General features: G+C 35.5%; 1 protein-coding gene across 2 annotated transcripts in view; it reads right to left on the reverse strand.

The window, feature by feature from the left end:
- CCDC91 (coiled-coil domain containing 91) overlaps positions 1-18487 on the reverse strand; it is a 247348-nt gene that overhangs the window by 101261 nt on the left and 127600 nt on the right. For both annotated transcript variants that reach the window (XM_084877249.1, XM_084877248.1), the window contains exon 7: positions 16402-16479. In XM_084877249.1, the coding sequence (XP_084733375.1) occupies positions 16402-16479 (78 nt within the window). The remainder of the gene's footprint in view (positions 1-16401; positions 16480-18487) is intronic.

Raw genomic sequence — 18487 nt, forward strand, 5'->3', positions numbered from 1 at the left:
ACCAGCCCTAATCACTCCACACCATCAGTGGGTGCGAGTGGGGCTGGTGCCGTCAGCACGTGGGAGCAGCAGCAGTGAGAGCAGAGCTGCCAGCAGAGAGGAAACCAGGGGCCACGGCAGTAGGGGCCAGGCAGGGGCACAGAGGATGGGTTGAGACCCACCCCTGTGCCCACTACAGCTTTGAGGCCCACAGTTCCTTTCAAGGTGTCCAAATTAGTGCACTGGGCCCCTAGTTATATAATTGGATATTTATTTTCCAATGTAATAAACCATAATAATTACTTTAAAATTTCTCATATATTGTAAATATAAATGTTAACCTTAACATTTTATTGCAATTTACTTATTTTTTATCTGTAATTTCTCTACAGATATCAAACACATAAGAAAGCTTTCCCGTGGGCTTACACAAGAATATAGAAAGATATATCAAATAATTATTTCCTTTATATGGTATTTTAAAACTATTTTAAACATACATAAAGCATTAAAATTCACAATGTACAGAATGAGTAAAACAAAGATGTATTCAGACTTTGTATAATGAAAAAAAAGTTACCAAAGGCAGGAAATGTTTTATTAATTTTCAACATATTTAGATTTTAGCCAGAGTTCTTTCAGACTTTTCTGTATCATACCAGAAAATTCAATTTACTAAGGAAACTGAGGAAAGCTATTTAGCATACTTCTTTAACAATAATTTTAAAGGTGTGAACAAGATTGTAGGTTCCTTAAGTATAGAAACTATATATTACTCATCTTTATCACACACAATTTATTGTAGAGTTCCTTGCACATAGTTGTATTAGATGACACAATCGATATTTAGTAATTAATGATTCCTGTAATAAGATTAGTATTGTTTAAAAATCATAATATGAATGGTACCAATATTCAATGAAAAGTTCACTAAGCTTCAAATTATAACTGCCAAGTTCAGTTACCAAATTTGTTGCTGAGTATATTTAATCCCTACCAAGGATTTCAACATTTTATGTTGTTATTTTAGACTAGAAATGAACACTCTTTCTACTCTACAGGATAAATTTTGAGTAAATAGAGTGTATGAAGGACTACAAACTCTTTGGAAGGGAAAATATGTCATAAGTTCTACAATTATTAGATTCATAGAAAACAGATATTAGGTCAACCACCACCCAAAACCAATACATGCTGGAACTTAAATGAGAAGTGGAGCCACAGCAACCCAAACTATACCCCGATGTTCCAACAAATAGTTTTTTTCTTGACCTTGAGAGTATCATGCTAAGGGAAGTCTATCAGGTAGAAAATAATAAGAACCATATTATTTTATTCATATGTGGGATATAAAAGAGAAAGTAACAAATGAACAAATTAAAATCATAGACACAGATCTCTCTCTAAAATCATAGACACAGATAATAGTATGGTGGTTATGATGAAGAGGGTAAAGGGGGTCCAATATATGGTGATGGAAGGAGACTAGACTTTGGGTGGTGAGCACATAATGCAACATGTAGGTGATGTATTATAGAATTGTATACCTAAAACCTATATAATTTTATTACCCAATGTCACCCCAATTAATTCAATTAAAAACTAAATAAAAGTATAGTGTAAAAGGACTAGAAAGTATAATTCTCTAAGGCAGTTATTTTCAAATGATGTTCCACAAAAATCATGCTATATCTCTTTTATCTGCTTGTCTACTGATGGGCACCTGGGCTGTTTCCAGATCTTGGCCATTGTAAATAACACTATTATAAACATAGGGGTGCATATATTCTTTCTGATTGATGTTTTAGGATTTTTAGGATATATTCCCAGAAATGGGATCGCTGGGTCAAAAGGCAGTTCGTTGTGAACATAGGGAATGCATATATTCTTTCTAATTGCTGTTTCAGGATTCTTAGGATATATTTCCAGAAGTGGGATACTAGGTCAAAGGGCAGTTCCAATTTTAATTTTTGCAGAAAGTCCATACTGGTTTCCAGTGGCTCTACCAGTCTGCATTCCCACCAGCAGTTCACTAAGGTTCCCTTTTTTCCACAGTCTCACCCATACTTTTTTTTTGATTTACTGATGGTAGTCATTCTGGCAAGTGTGAGGTGACACCTCACAATGGAATACTATGTGGCTGTAAAAAGGAAGGTACACTTACCCTTTGTGACAGCATGGATGGAACTGGAAATTGGTGTTATTATTTTTTTATATGTTTTTATTGATTTTAGAGAAAGAGGAAGAGAGAGGGAGAGATAGAAATATCAATGAGAGAGAAATATCATAAATTAGCTGCCTCTTACACACCCCCTTCTAGGGATTGAGCCCAATAACCCAGGCATGTGCCCTGACTGGGAATGGAACCAGCGACCTCTTGGTTCCATGGGCCAAGGCTCAACCACTGGCCAGGCTGGACCTAGAAATTATTGTTTTAAAATATATTTTATTGAATTTTACAGAGCGGAAGGGAAAGTTAGAAACATGGATGAGAAAGAAGCATCGATGAGCTATCTCCAGCACACCCCCCACTGGGGACGTGCCCGCAACCAAGGTACATGCCCTTGACCAGAATCAAACCTGGGACCCTTGAGTCCACAGACTGATGCTCTATCCACTGAGCCAAACCAGTTAGGGCTGGACCTGGAAATCATTATGTAAGAAAAAAAAAAAAAGAAAGAAAAAAAACCCACATGATCTCCCTTATATGTGGAGTCTAATGAACAAAATAAACTAATGAACAAAACAGGACCAGAGGCATGGATACATGGAACAAACAGATCTCAGAGGGGAGGAGGGAGGAAGGACTGGAAGAAATTAGCCAAGAACTCATATGCATATATGCACAGACTATGGACACAGATAAGAATGTGGTAAAGGTGGCGGGACTGAGTGGAGGACGAGAAAGGGGGAAATGGTGGACATCTGTAATAGTGTCAACAATAAAAATAAAAAAACCACCAATACCTGAGTACTTATTCAGGGGTACTGGCCTATTTTCCCTTATATTGGCAAAAAAAAAAACAGCCAATACAACAGCAGCTGTAAAGTGTAAATAAATCAAAATTACAACTAATGATAGGCAAAAATTCTATTTTTTGGTGTGACACAGAATTACAGTAATTAGTTTATATGTGCCATGAGATGAAAAACGTTAAAAATTGTTGCTCTAGGGAAAGATTTCAATCCGGACTTAAGGCTTTCATTCACTCAAAACTGTTGCCAAAGTCAAGTTCAAGTTCCTGGCCACCTGTTACCCAGGCTGGCAAAAATTAGGCAACATTCAGACCCTGTAAATTCAACCCTTAGGGAGAATGAAGGTACATGTTTCTCTAGACCAAATTTCAAATATCTGAGGAGGAATAGTAATGGATTTGGCCATATTTCTTTTTAGAAAACAAAAAAAGAAATTATGACCAAAAATTATGGAAAAATGAATTCAAAAAAGATTTCTCCCTTCCTTTTTCCTTAATTGAAAAAAGAAAAAGTAACAAGGTCGTGTTGAGGCTGCTGAAAAATGACCCTGTTACAGATTTCAAGCATCTGGATTTGCAGTGACCCCCAGGCTTTTCTATGTATTGGAGTTACAGTGCAGAGGTACTATACAAGTCAAAAAAGAAAAATGTTCAATTATGGGTGTAGATCTAAACATGGAAATCCAATATAGTCTAGCCATGCTATAAAGTGTTTTGGAGACTCTGAAAGCCAAAGAAAATCCTCAGAACTGAGGGAATCATTCCTGTTGGCCTTGTTGTTAAGGGATTCTAGTAACATAAGAGTTGTTACCTCAAACACCACAAAAGTCTCCCAGTGAAAATTTCTTTTGTGCCATGGACAACACATTAAAATTAAGAAGTTTCTAAAATTAAGTACAGCACTGAGCCTCTGCATGTCTGCCTTCCAGATACTTTAAACTTCTGAAAAGCTGCCATATGGATGTGCCTTTCCCTCAGATGCCACAATATTGTTCCTTGTGACTTGAGTAAGAGTGGCAGTTTCATTGAGAGAGAGGGAGAGCGCAAGCGCTCTAAAACAATCTTTACACTTTCATAGGGTTAATGAAACACCTGGTTTCTAAACACTAAAGACCCTTGCATCTCATTTTCAGAAATATCAGAGACCATGGAAAAAGAGAAGCCCATCAGGATGTCAGAAATATTTGGCCTGCATACACATGCATTAACATTCCAAGGAGGCAGTTTAATTTATTGAAAAGAGCCCTGAATCAAGCTTTGAGAGACCTGGCTCTTACTTAAAACTCCTCCTCTGTTTATACCTGTTTGATCAAGGCATTGCTTCTCTATGTCTCACATTCCTTATCTAATCAATGAGAATAAAAATGTTTCTTCACTGCCAATGATGAAGGAATAAAGGACTTCTATGAAATTACAAATTATTTAAAATGAAACTCATGCTGATTTTTTTAGCTAAAATCCTCACTTTTTCATGACAAATGAAACTCATCTAAGTTAGGATTAACATCTTTTAAATTACTAGATTTAAGACCACTAAAGTGAAGAATTTTCCTCCAAATTAATCAAGATCCATTAGTCAAATAGGGATCAAAAAGATTAGAATGGAAATGTTTTTCATACTGAAAAGCAATTAACATTGAGAAAATTTAGGTTTCATTTAAATCAATTTTTTAGAAGACACATTGAGAAACATTAAACTTTCCTTTTAAAAAAAAATCTTAAAGAGAATAACATTGTGAACTTAAATAATAATGTAAGATATGTCAACTGGTATCTTTTCCAGATAAATGCCAGTTTATTAGAAGTGCCATCCCTTGAATTGGAGCAGGTGCCAAAGGTCCCTGCAGTGCTGGCTCCAGCTTGGTTGTGTGGGGTTAGGGAGAAGCACCCAGGGAGGGACAACACCATCAGAATGGCTCAGAGCAATTGCTGATATCCTAACTGGTATGGAAGTATTTGACTAGTATAAGATGGCACAACGTGGTGTTTCTGGCTGAATATTAGCCACATTAGGCCTTTACAGTGGATTAATTACCAAGAACATTTAGCCATGTGAATATCCTGCTAAACATCAAAAAAAGAAAACCTTTGAACTTCTGCTTTTGACTACATGGACTAAATCACACTGTATCTGGATTATACATAGAATTCTTTTCTCATTGCTATAAAGTAATTTGACAATCAATTCACTAAAAATTGAACACATGATAATTTTAAGTAACTTAACTCACCTCTGGAAAAAATACAGCCTGGGGACTCATACCCAGACAGCAATGGGAGCAAAATTTATTTTTCACAATTCATACTTGCATGTCTTTTGAATTATGTACTGAATATACATTATCCTGTCAAAAATAAGGAATTCTGAAAATATTATGGAAAATCATCCTATTCTCTCATTATTTATCCTTGGTATAAAATTTATATTCTCATATATCAAGATTCCCCAAAGCTGAATAACTAGAGCTTAAGGATAAAATCAAAACCAGCCTTGTATTTTCATACTGGGTTATATACTAATTAGAAAATGTTATCCTCCAAAATATTGCTGGTTCTTACATCTCTGCTTTCCTTATTCAGAGTCTGTGTTTTATAGTTGAGAGAAAATAATAAAGTTAACCATTCCACTCTTATATAATTTCAAACAGGCAAAAAACATTTAAAAACTTAAAAGCAGTTTTTGCATACATATCTTTTCTGCCTTAAGAACTATGGTATGTATATTTTTACTAAATGGAAAATTGGTGGCCAATAAAAAATGAATAAAAATGCCCTAGCTGGTTTGGCTCCATGGATAGAACATAGGCCTGAGGACTGAAGAGTTGCCAATTGGATTCCAGTCAAGGGGGACATTCCTGGGTTGCAGGCTCGATCCCCAGTAGGGGGCGTGCAGGAGGCAGCCATTCAATGATTCTCTCTCATCACTGATGTTTCTCTCTCTCTTTCTCCCTCTCCTTTCTTCTCTAAAATCAATAAAAATATTTTTTTAAATGAGTAAAAATATATCTGTAAAAAACACTACAGTTTTTTCCTAAAGTCTAATAATTATGAAACATATAAGATTATTTTGGGCAATATCTAAAACTAAAAATACTTGAATCTGAATAGATCTTGATGACAATTCATTTCATTAAAATTGAGATGCACATAACTGATCTATTACATTTACTACAATAGTTACAGAAATGACATTCTTTACAGCTGCTACTAATCCCAGCTTTATTATAGAGGTAAAAATCTGTTGAATAAATTTAGATAAAAAGAAGATCTGAAAAGACTTTCAACCCCAACAGAACAGGACAAGCCTCATTCTGGTCAACATGGAGAGACAATATTATTAAGAATAAATATATTTATGTTATAATGGCCTAAATTTGTATGATAATAATAAGAAATCTATAATTAATAATAATTTCTAAGTGGTTCAGAGCTGCTATTGATAAAATTTTCAAGTTTGACCAAAATTAATCACAAAAAAGAACCCATAACATTTAAAGAGCATTTCACAAGATAAGCAAAAAATAACGTCTTAAGGAACTACTAACTAAATAAACCCTAATCACTTATTTTTTTTTTTTTATCATTGAAGGTATTTTTCAAGGTCTGTTTTGAAACAGAAATTTAAAATTTATATCCGCAATACAGAATAAAGATTGTCCCTTCACTCCTTTAACTATCAGACTGATGATACAGTCACAATATAAAGGCAAGTCTTAAATCTATATTAGAACAAGTTTTCTTGCAAGGTTTCCAAAGCCTTTTGGTTTTGGCCCAGCTAGAAAAACCACAAGAATAGCCTTGCATGCAAAATCCTGGCTAAGCCCAAGAAACTCAGGGCATACAAAAACTATTCTCAACTACTAAACCTTTCTCAGTCCTCTGCTGAGGTTAAGTTTGGTGGGAGAGACAAGAATGGACAAGCCAAGTCCTTATTTCCAAACCAATCACTAGTATCTAGCATGCAGTTAGGCCAAACTCTATTGGCAACAGTAAGTATCTTTATTTGTCCAGGAAAAATCTGATCATACGATAAAAGCTGGAATTTATGAGAATCCTTTTTCAATCAAATAACTAAAACTATAAATTTATTTCATACTTTTTGATGAACAAAATACTAAAATTCAAACTAAAAAATATATCACAAGTTTCAAACATCTTAATCTTTACTTCTTCCCCCCTTTGCACAAAAGAAGTTAGCAATCTCTAATCAAGGGGAAATATCAAGAGAAGAGAAAACAAAGTTGTTTCCCCCTCCTTGGAGGAGAACTTCATACAATACAAGTAACTCTACACCCTGGGAAAAATCGGTCTCCTAATTCAATATGTTCTCCCTTATATAATAGTACAAACAACTCAAGAGTTCCAATAAAACACTAGTAAGTGGCTGCTTTTGAAAAATGGAATAAAACAGGCATTGTGATACTCCAAGCTGGCATTTAACATATGGTGCACTGCTAAAATTCAAAGTAATCCTTCCCACAGCTATTTAAGGCATACTTAACCTTTACAGAAAATGCACAGAGGACGATCACACTCAATAAAATCAAGGCTGGGTAACATGGGAAATGAACATATCAATAACTTAATCAAGATAATTTCAGAATAACAAGCTTATGTAGCAATTTCACATCATTTTTCATGAAAAGGAGCAGAAAACTTATATGCCTAAAAACTCTAAGATTCAATATCCTGATACTTAGCAGAAAAATATTTAAAAATTTATATTAAAAATTCTCATTATAAAATGTTCTAAGACTTTAGAAAAAAATCTGCCATCCTTTACATCCACCAGTCATATGAAAAGATTAGAGGCCTGGTGCATGAGATTTGTGCACTGGGAAAAGGGTCCCTCAGCCAGGCCTGCACTCTCTTGCATTCTGGGACCCCTCAGGGGATGTCCAACTGCCGACTTAGGCCCATTTACCATGGGGAGTGGGCCTACGCTGGCAATCAGACATTCATTTAACAGTCCAGGACCCTTCACTGGCTGCTGGCTGACCCACCTGCTGGCTGCTCCTTACCACTCAATTCACTGCTCCTTACCACTCAGCTCACTGCTCCTTAGTACTGACGCAGAGGCAGGAGAGGCTACCACCACAGCCACTGTGCTTGCCAGCCTTGAGCCCAGCTTCTGGATGAATGGTGCTCCCCCTTTGGGCAGCTCCTGTATTGAGCATCTGCCCCTTGGTGGTCGCTGCCCATCCTAGTGACCAGTTGTCCCACCATTCAGTATGATTACATATTAGACTTTTATTTTATATAGGATGCTCAATTTCACTATCTATTAAGGAAATATAAATCAAAACTACTATGAGATACCACTTCATACCTGTTAGATGGTTATAATTAACAAGACAAGTAATAACAACTGTTGAAGATGAGGTGGCAAAAAAGGAATCCTCATTCACTGCTGGTAGGAATGTAAGCTGGTAAAACCGCTATAAAAAACAGTATGACAGTTCCCCCAAAAATTAAGAATAGACCTACCCTATGATCCAGCAATCTCTCTACTGGTATCTACCTGAAAAAAATAGTAAAAGAACAGGGGGTAAAGGCATGGGATGGGGTGAGGAATCAGGTGGATGGGAGCTATGGGGGGAGGAGGGGAGTAGAGGAACACCTAATAATCTGAACAATAAAGATTTATTTTAAAAAAAAAAACTGAAAAAGAGTGAAAATTCAGTGAGTTATCAGCTGTTTAAATGTGTATACACACATGCTGGGTTGCGGGCTTGATCCCCAATATGGGGCAAGCAGGAGGCAGCCAATCAATGATTTTCTCTCATCACCGATGTCTCTCTCTCTCTCTCTCCCTTCCTTTCTGAAATCAATAAAAAAAATTATATTTAAAAATATGTATACATTTTTGGGACATTCTTTGAATAATTACAAAGGCAGATTTTGTACTTCAACTGAGTTTTCAAACTTTCAATAGCATTTTAGAATGAACATCTTTTATTCAAAGCTTGTCTGGCTGAAAAGAGAGAAACATCAATTGAGTTATCAACTGCTAAAGTGTTTATACATGTTTTTGGGACAGCCCTGTATATACAATGGAATAATACACAGCAATAAGAAATGAAATACTGACATTAGCAACAACATGGATGTACCTTAAGAATATCATGCTAAGTGAAATAAGTCAATCCAAAAAAACTAAGAACCATATATTATCACTCATATGTGGGATATGAAACTGAGGTTCACAGATAACAGTATGTTGATTATCAGAGGACAGAGGGCTGGGGGATAGTAAAGGGAGTCTAATATATGTTAATGGAAGGTGATCTGACTTTGGGTGGTGGGCATACAATGCAATATACAGGACATTATCATGGAAATATATGCTTGAAGCCAACCTACTTATTAACCAATGTACCCCAATAAATTTAATTTTAAAAGCGTCTAATTAAATTTTAAAACTAAACAAGTTGAGCCAGAACAAAGAAAATATCTTGCAAGTGTAACTTCAGGATGAAATTAAAAACTTTGTATAGAAAGTTTCAAAAGGGAAAGCTCTTTCTTTTTGGAACTGATCTACCTTAAAGCAAACACCACATTAAAAATAAATAAATAAATAGATAAGGAGGAAGGAAGGAAGAGGGAGGAGTTTGTTGTCAATGCCTTGAAGAAGGAGTCTGTATATAGTAAAACAAAAATGTTAACCAAAAAATATGTTCAAATCTTATTTGTTTCAAATTAGGTTTTTTATTAGGCTCAAAGTAAAAAACTAAAATAAAAACAACATGTTGGACTTAATTTTTTGAGTACTTTCAACTCACTGTTACAGCACATTAACAAAAGTTCCAGCTTTGAACTTTAGCAAAGTGTCAACTAATACTTCCTTTGGAAAATTCTTCCCCAAAATTATGATATATAAAAAAAAGTCATTCTAGAAAGTGTCAGCATTTAAAATGGCTTTATCTCAAACACTTACAAACAATATGGAGGGGTGGGAAAAGGTAGTTTTGAAGTTGTAATATGATAATAAGTAAACAATAATACAAGAATAAACTGAGTATTTCATTTTCATGTACTCACAACTGTAAACCTACTTTTACCAAACTATGGATTAATCCAATTATATATGGACATAATTCTAAAAAGAAAAACAAGAAGCAATATATTACATCTATTTTAGCCAATATGCTTGAATTTCTTTCCACGTATAACTTTCTTTGATCATTCCTCTGTGCCATTATACCAATCCACCATATAATTTTTTTCTTACTGGGATCACTTATTCCATATTAAAGAAAGGCGTAAGTTATATTTAAAAATCTTAGGTGGGGAGTGAGTGGGTAGGTCGGAAGAGATTAACCAAAGAACATTATGCATATATGCATAACCTATGGACACAGACAGTAGTGTGCTGAAGGTCTGGGGCTGAGGGGAAGGTGTGAGCTAGAAGGGGTCAATGTGGAAAAAAAAGGGGATATCTATAATATTTTCAACAATAAAGATTTTTTTTTTTACAAAAATTATAATGCAGCCTGCCCAGTGTTGCTCAGTAGTTGAGCGTCGACTTATGAACTGGTAAGTCCTGGTCAGGGCATATACCTGGATTGTGGGCTCAATCCCTAGTGTGGGGAATGCAGGAGGCAGTTCTCTCATTATTGATGTCTTTATCTCTCTTTTTCTCTCCCTTCCTCTCTCTGAAATCAATAAAAATATATTTTTAAAAAGTCTTAATGCAGGCTAAATTCTACTTTCTTAATAAATTAAGTTCTGTTAGAATATTTCTAATTTTTCTTGCCTGGAAAAATTACCCAGTGATTTCAATGAGAAACTTACATGTGTATGTGTGCATATATCCAGTTACATGCACACACACACAACCTTGACATGTTTGATATTAAATGATACAACTGGGAAAATATGACCACAAGGCAATATAGGCAGAATATAAACATAGACAAATAAATATGAAGGGGAATTACAATAATAGTTAACAAACCCTTGGAAGTAACAGAATGACTTCTAAAACTTTAAAGAAAATACAACCAGCTAGATCACTCCTACATCAACTGATTTAGAATTTTCAAAGAAGAAACCTGCCATATCATATGCATCTTTAAAAACAACAACAAAGTAATTTCTTATATACTGCAAAAGGTGAGTGAGAAGCAAGGGGTTAAAATATGCTTATCCATGACAACTATTGAGGGAATATTAAACAAGTGTCACACTAATACAACTAGTTACAACCCTTAAAAAAATACATCATGGATAGTAATCTTTAATAATGTAAACTACAGACATAAAGAACAGTGAAGTCTGATCCAGTGTATATACACTGGACAATGACACTTGCAAAAAAAACCCACCCAATTAAACAAGTAAAGGAAAATTCTTTTGTTACTTGTAATAAACAATTTTAGATGTGGCATGCTTCTATGGAAAGCCTTCCAAGATCTACATTTACTTTACTGTTGTTAATTACGAGGAAAAAAGGATTTTAAAAAATCATGACATAAAAGAGAAAAATATAAATAAACAAAATTAAGTAAACATTATGAGACAAGTTGGCATACGTAGCACATTAGGTTAGTTTTAGCTTTGTTTTCTTCTGCACTTTAACAAAATTTCACATATCCTTTTCATCATTGTGGAGCAAGCTATTTATTTTCTAAAAGAACAAAAGAATAATGTCTTTTTAAGGGTAGCTCAGGGCTAGGTAGGGAAGGACCACAATCTCTTTCACTTAAGTGAATATTTCCAAAGATCGAAACAAGAATTCACATTGTATGAATGTAGTAAACTAATTATAAATCAGCTATAAGATAATGACAAGGCATTGAAATTGCAATGCTAGAAAATTGGAATGTTAAGTATAAAAAACAATAACTACAATAGCTAATACTTATTAATGGAATTATTATTAACCATGCAATATTCATTATTACATGGATTCTCACAACACTCCTATAAATAGGTTATATGGTTTATTCTCTAATTTACATATAAGGAAATTGAAATTCATATATAAGAAACTGCCCAAGGTCACACTGTTAACAAGTACTTGATCCAGGTCTGTCTGACTTCAAAATAATCATTTCTACTAGTAAAAGTCCTTCACAGGATAAGGTTTTTAAGTTATTATATTTCATTATTAAATGTAGAAAAGATAATAAATACTTAATGATAATACAAAAAACTTTGGCATTTAAAGTTATTGAAATATGGGTTGGGTTGTAGATTTTTAAATATATATTTATTTATTTCAGAGAAGAAGGGAAAGGGAGAAACAGATAGAAATATTAATAATGAAAGAGAATCAGTGATTGGCTGCGTACTGCATGCCCTGCACTGGGGATCATCAAGTCTGTGTGTATATGGAATATATATTCCATTGGATCAAGGACTTGTCCATTTTTGTTTAGTGTTTTATCTACAATAGTCCCTGACACAAAAACTTGTCTATTGTGTTCAGTGTTTTATCTACAATAGTCTCTGGCCAATAATATTTCTTAAACTAAGGAATGACATGTGAAGAGAATATGTACACTCCTGCTATTTTCATAGAAGGTATATTTTGGTTTGTATTTGAGTTACCTAATGATTAATGAATCATTTGTAAAAAATGCTTATATATTTTAACAAAATAAAACTTCAAAATATGTTAATTAAAAGTAAGTTGCTGTCTTAAAAAGAGAGAATAAAATAATTACTACATGAATTTCACATGCTTGAATTTAGAATTGAAAAAAAACACACTATTTTTCTTGTTTTCTATAATGGGACACAAATCCACACTTAAATTACAGACATTTAATCTACCAGAAAAACATTACTTACTTTTCTTATTTGAATTACATTATTTTATTCTCCATACTACTAAGTTGATAATCAGTGTGTTTTTAGATCACTAAGATTATAAAATTTTATGTGACAATTAACATATTAGATGTTATTCCTCCTTAGAGTATTATAATTAATCAGGGCCCTGGTGCACGGATTCGTGCACATTGAAAGGAAATTAATCAGAAGGTGGCCAGCCAGGTGGGACTATGCAAGACAGGCCAGATATGTCCTGAACCCACCCTCACATGGTCCCTCCATGGCCGGCCTTACCTGGGGTGATGCCAAGGCCCAAAAGATGTCTGGGGAGTGAGCGGGGTCCCTCTAGCAGGTGGGGTCCCTAGGCCTGGCCTGAAGGGATCAGGCCAAAACCAGCTCTCCGACAACCCCCGAGGGGTCCCAAGCTCAAGAGGGCACTCTGCAAAGTTGCTGTGGTACAGGCTGTGGAATGCACATGCAAATGTAAACCAGATTTGAGGCTGACAGTGCCCCAGCAATAACATAACCCATGGCTGAAGGTAGAACTGTGCTCCCTCCTCTCTGGCTCTGGGGTGCACTGCCTGAGAACCACCTCTGCCAAGTCACCACAGCTCAGCAGCTCCTGCTTTGAGCATCTGTCCCCTGGTGGTCAGTGCACATCATAACTACAGGCCAGTTGGATAGTTGCTTAGCTATATATTTATAGATAGATAGATAGATAGATAGATAGATAGAACCAAATGTAAAGCTTATCACTAAATCAATATGTAAAGCTATATAAAATGTATTTATATCAAAGTTCCTTATTATAAAAGAATTAAACTATTTTGCATATTAACTGACTATAAAAATAATATGAAAATGAAATATAACTTTGGAGGCTATCTAATTTAATTCCTAATCTTTTTCAGCAAATCATAACACATATTGCCTGATACTTTTAAATCCTCTATTTTTAAATGATCGAAAAATAATGATATTAGACAAAGAAAAGATAAAATGAGTAGCTCACAACAAAATTTCTTCAAAGTACAATTTGCAAAATATATTTACAAAGTTTTAACATATGATTTTAAGCACATAAACTGGTAGTGTTGAAAATAATACATAATAAAAATGTTTTCAACAAAGGAAATATATGAAGCTACAACCAAAAAAGGATTTAATATATGTATTAAATACCGAGCTGTTCAGAAACATACATATAAATACAATGTAAATACTTTCAAAAGATTTCATTTAAAATTCATAAATAAAAATTAAAATATAAATTAACCAAGAATACTTAATACTTCAGGAGAACTATGTAAATTCCTGTATTTTAATAATTCCCATTAGCCTTAGGGGGAAAAATGGTTTAAAAAATAGAGCCTATACTTTTCCCCAACTCAATAACTGTAGCTGGCTTATATTAGCAGAACCAAAAAGTCACATTACAAAAAAAAGCCAATAATCACCACTGTAAAAACCAGACATTTCTTAATGACCTTCTCAACAATGGCACCAGTTTCTATATTGGACATAGTTGAAAAAAATGCTTTTTCATGTCCCAAGACCTATCTATCAGACACCTTTATGAAGAGGAAAGCTTTTCACTAAAAGTGATTTTAGATCTTTTTCTTTTTCTACTTTTACCCAAATGACTTTTGGATAAGTCATTTTGAAATCTTTTAAACATTAAATTACCAACTAACTAAAATGACATTAACTCCTATCAAGTCTACGGATAAAGTTTAATCGACAAAATATTTCTATATTCTACATTTAGTAAAAGGACTTAAAAAAAAACATTTGGTGTAAAACAAACCTAAAATCATATATATACACCAGTATAGTCAAATCAATTATAATATCTATATACTGTGGAATACTATAGAACAGTTACAAAAATAAAGTAAGTATATATAAACTAACATGAAAAATATCTCTAAGTTATACTGAGTAAATACAGATAAAAAAATCTCCAAAAAAAGATTGAGTAGAAAAATATTTTTGTAAAATCAAATCAAGATTACATAGCATAATATAGGTGTGTGTGTGTGTGTGTGTATCTATAATAATAAAAGGGTATTGTGCTAATTAGACCTAGTCGACCATTCCGACTTCCTTCCAAGCAAAGCCACGGTGATGGGGGCTGAGACAGAGGTGGTTAGCGGCGATCAGGCTGGCAGGGAAGCAAGCAGTTAGGAGCAATCAGGCCAGCAGGAGAGGGCAGTTGGGGGCCATCAGGCCAGCAGGGGAGGGCAGTTGGGGGCGATCAGTCAGGCAGGCAGAGGCAGTTGGGGGTGATCAGGCAGGTAGGCAGGTGAGTGGTTAGGAGCCAGCAGTCCTGGATTGTAAAGAGGGTTGTCCGACATCCCCGATGGGTCCTGGATTAGAGAGGGTGAAGGCTGGGCTAAGGGACACCCCCCCCCAAACCCCCCCCAACATGCACGAATTTCATGCACCGGACGTCTAATATATATATGTATATATATATCGTGATAGGTGCTATCACACACACACACACACACACACACACACACACACACACACATTAGAGGCCTGGTGTATGAATTTGTGCACCGGTGGGATCCAGCAAGCCAGCCCAATCAGGGCCGATCAAGCCAGGCTGGCTGGGGGGAGGGATTGGGGGTGATTGGCCAGCTGACCCTGCCCCCTGGTCGAATTTCTGGTCAAACTCCTGGTCAAACTCCCAGTCCAGGAGACAATTTGCATATTAGCCTTTTATTATATAGGAGATATATTTATGAAAGAAAGAGAAATCATGCCTCTGGAAGTATGCACATCAAACAACTAATAGTGATTATCTCTGGGAGAATTATTTAAATGTGATTTAAACAAGATTATATCCCTGTTTTACTTATGGGCAAAAAGATCTGACATAAAATGTTAGAAAAAATATTTTTGTCATTAAACACTCAATTTCCTTCAAATGATTAAGCTTACACAGACATAAAAGCAAAAGAATTATACTAATGTTAACATTTATAATTTCTGTCATTACTTAAATGTATTGAAATCTATTTATTTAGGAAAATAAAAATGTATAACTATATTTTTCAGGTTTATATTATACCTTCTTTCTCTATAAGAAATAGAACCATAATGTATTCTAATATTTAATTCTGTAGTATTATTTTTGAACCTCCCTCTGCAAATCCTATATTCTCAAATATTCTGTAACTCCTTAAACATCTGGTATTACCAAGTAGGCTTTAAACAGACAATTCATTGATCACTTGAAAGTAATTCTATACAAAATAAGACTACATTAAATTCTATAATTGTGTAGAATATGTCTATTATAATTTTTTTTTTACTAAAATTTGCCAAAGTTTAAAAGAATAAAGAGTACTGGCCAGTGTTTCTCGATGATTAGAGGGCAGGCCCGTGGGTCTGATTCCCAGTCAAGAACACATACCTGGGTTGCAGATTTCATCCCCAGGCCCTGGTCCAGGCCCTGGTCCAGGCCTCACGCTAGGCAAATATTCTCTGTCTCTCTCTCTCTCCTTCTTTCCCCCCTTTTCTTCACCCCCCTGACCCCCATCTCTCTTCCACTCTCTCTAAAAATCAATGAAGAAATATCCTCTGGTGAGGATTAACAAAAAAATAGTAATAATTTGGAAAAGAAAATAATAAATAAAATAGACTCTCAATCCTCTACCTTATATTCATCCACAATAATGCTGAGGGCTTCATGACCAGCTTTCCTCATATCTTCCAATTCTTGTTTATGTTTTTCCTGAAGAAAAAAAAAAAGTAAACCATGGTAAGTTCTTTTGTTTACAAACAATAAAACCATTGACTTTTGCATCCATGAGTAATTGAGTGGCTTGTGAAAATAAAATGTTACAGGTAAAAAGCTTTTTTAAAAAATTTTTGTTTAAAAGCATTCAGATTTTGAGTATCTAATTATATTATTTTTTGGTATGTTTTTAAAGGTCTGATATGGATTTAATTTTCTCTACCTGATACTTAAGTATATTATATAATTTATGTTCCTAATTGTGTCACTTTTTGAGAGTAATAGGGCTTAATTACACTGGAATAATTAAAATAAATATTACTGACTGTCCTGGGCAAATCAAAAAGCAAAGTCATTGAATTTCTAGGTTTCTGAGATGTTTTTTAAAGCCAATAGAATATGTCTCATAATTGACTGTCTGGGTCTATTTTCCTGGGTACACATGTGCATTTCTAAATTATAAGGGTCCTGGCCATTTAATGAAAGTTTATTGATTTTTTTTTTTATAGCTCTGCTTCACATCTTTTTGTTTTTCAGGAACTACATTTATCTATATATTGGATCAGTTTTCCTTGTTTTCTTTTGTTTTTGTAATTATTCCTCTCAAATCCTTCCTCCATTATTTGATATTTTTCAGTTTACCTTGGCAATGCTTTTTATTTTTTTCTATAGTATTATATTCACTCTATTGTGATTTCAAACTTAGTCCTCCTTTTAGAATTTTTTATTTTATTTATTTTTGTGACTGTCAGGCACCTCTTTGTTTTAATTTATCTTTATTGTTGAAAGTATTATAAATGTTCCCCTTTACCACCAACTGTCTTCCTCTGCCCCCTCCTAAAACTATCTCTTTTTATATAATTGTTATATTTTCTCATTTCTGAACCATTGTACTTCTAATTTATTCTATTTCTCAAATGGTTCTACACAGTTGCATCACTATCCTTTTCTCTTACCCATGCCCCAGTCTACTCTTAGGACAAGGTTGCTGGATAAGAAGTGAAATGGGGCTGAACAACTTTCCTAGCATCAGAATTCTAGGGCTCCCATTTCTGTTGTTAAATACACATACACACACACACACAAACACACACACATATTAGAGGCCGGGTGTACAAAATTCGTGCATGGGGGTGTATGTCCCTCAGCCGAGCCAGCACCCTCTCCAATCTGGGACCCCTCTCACAATCCAGGACTGCTGGCTCCCAACTGCTCGCCTGCCTGCCTTCCTGATTGCCCCTAACTGCTTCTCCCTGTCATCCTGATCACCCCCTAACCACTCCTCTGCCAGCCTGATTGATGCCTAAATGCTTCCCTGTCAGCCTTTTGCCCCAAACTGCCATCCCCTGCAGGCCTGGTCACCCCTAACTGCCCTCCCCTGCATACCTGGTCCCCCACAACTGCTCTCCCCTGCAGGCCTGGATCCCCCATCCCCAACTGCCCTTCCCTGCAGGCCTGGTCTCCCCCAACTTCCCTCCTCTGCCAGCCTGGTCACCCCTAACTGCCCTCCTCTGCAGGCTTGTTTGCCCTCAACTGCCCTCCCTTGCAGGACTGATCCCTCCCAACTATCTTCCCTTGCTGGCCATCTTGTGGTGGCCATCTTGTGTCCATAGGGGGGAAGTCATCTTTGACCAATGGGGGCAGCCAGCTTGTGTGTTGGAGTGATGGTCAATCTGCATATTACTCTTTTATTAGATAGGATAGAAGCCTGTTGCATGGGTTGGGGCCAGCTGGTTTGCCCTGAAGGTTGTCCCAGATCAGGGTGGGGGTTCCCTTGGGGCATGGGGTGGCCTGGGTGAGGGGCCTGTGGTGGTTTTCAGGCCAGCCATTCCCCCTAGAGAACCAAGCGTAGGCCCTGGTATCTGGGATTTATTTACCTTCTACAATTGAAACTTTGTAGCTTGGAGCAGAGCCAAACCTTCTGCTTGCTTGGTGGGTGCAGCCATTTTTGTTTGGATTTGTTTATTTTCTATAATTGAAACTTTCTAGCCTTAACTAGAGACTT

This window comes from Pipistrellus hanaki (assembly GCF_964339955.1).
Source record: "Pipistrellus hanaki genome assembly, chromosome: 3".
Lineage (NCBI taxonomy): Eukaryota > Metazoa > Chordata > Mammalia > Chiroptera > Vespertilionidae > Pipistrellus > Pipistrellus hanaki.